This window comes from Lipotes vexillifer, unplaced genomic scaffold (assembly GCF_000442215.2).
Source record: "Lipotes vexillifer unplaced genomic scaffold, Lipotes_vexillifer_v1.1 scaffold98, whole genome shotgun sequence".
In the NCBI taxonomy this organism is placed as follows: domain Eukaryota; kingdom Metazoa; phylum Chordata; class Mammalia; order Artiodactyla; family Lipotidae; genus Lipotes; species Lipotes vexillifer.
Window position 1 is genome coordinate 2,869,260 of NW_006799611.1, and position 1,196 is coordinate 2,870,455.

The window sequence follows — 1,196 nt, forward strand, 5'->3', positions numbered from 1 at the left end:
CGCCGCCGCCGCGCAGCCCCTGGGCGCCGGGTGCTGGTGCTGGTGCAGCTGCTGCTGGAGGTGCAGCTGGTGGAGCTGGTGGAGCTGGTGCAGCTGGTGCCGGGCGACAGGTTCGCGCGCCTCCGCGTCCCCGCCGCCGCCAAGTTGGAGCGGGCCGAAGTCGGCCGCGCTGGCCGGCATGCCCGGCGCCGCGTACGCGAGGTGCTGGTGCTGGTGGTGGGGCGGCTGCTGCTGTTGCTGCTGCTGCTGCTGGCGCCGGTAGAGCTCGGCGTAGCGCTCGCTCAGGTAGAGCTGGCGCGCGTTGCGGAGCACGTAGGACACCAGGAGGTTCTTGTGCAGCTTGATGCCGCCGCGCTGGGTCCGGGAGCTGTGGATCTTGCGCAGGGAGATGCTGATCAGGCTCTGGGCGTCCAGGGCGCACTCCATGCTCCCGCGGAGACGGCGGCGGCGGAGCAGCCGCGACCGCTGCTGCTGCTAATGCTGCTGCTGTTTCGGCCTCCAGCCGGCCTCCGGGACGCGCTGGTCAGTGGAAACGGAGTCCGGGTCAGCGGGTCGGCTGCGCTCCGAGAGGAGCCGCCACCATGCGCTGCGCGCCACCCGCGGGACCGTGCTCCCCAGACGGCGCCAAAGCAATGAGCCTCGGCCGGCCCCGGCCCCAGCTATTTAGCCGGGCGTCTGGGCCCCGCCCCACACCGGATGAGCCAATAAGAGTGCCCCAAACCTCCCGAGTGACAGACGCTACCCGCCCCGGGGCCACTAGACTGGCCAATCAGACCAAGGCGGTTCCTTTGTGCTATTCAAATACCGAACGGACCCCGGGCCTCCAACGCCGCCGCTGCCTCGAATGTTCTCCTGTGGCCGCGGCGCCGCGCGGGACTCGGAGCCACCGAGGCCGCTGTCTGCGACATGGGTCGCCTCGCAGCCGCCACGTTGGAGCCCGCGGCCGCCCTCGGCCTGGTTCCTGGGAGCCGGGGGTCGGCTCACCTGCGTGCTGCTGCTACGGCTCCTCCCCCTTCCGCACGGCTGGGCCTCACCTGCGGCAGGTGAGCGCGGCTCCCACTCCCGGCCACGCGGCACCTCCTTTCTTACCTACCGCCCCCGGGTGACCCGCGGGACGCAAGGTTTTTGCAAGAGACTAGTGGGGCCGCCGGCTTGACCTTTGGGGACTCCTCAGGAGAAAGAGATTTCGAGGTACC

General features: G+C 70.7%; 1 protein-coding gene across 1 annotated transcript in view; it reads right to left on the minus strand.

The window, feature by feature from the left end:
- IER5L (immediate early response 5 like) overlaps nucleotides 1-426 on the minus strand; it is a 1,229-nt gene extending 803 nt beyond the window's left edge. Inside the window, exon 1 of the mRNA XM_007471829.1 lies at nucleotides 4-426. Coding sequence (XP_007471891.1) covers nucleotides 4-426 — 423 coding nt within the window. The remainder of the gene's footprint in view (nucleotides 1-3) is intronic.
- Between the last annotated feature and the right edge of the window lie 770 nt (nucleotides 427-1,196).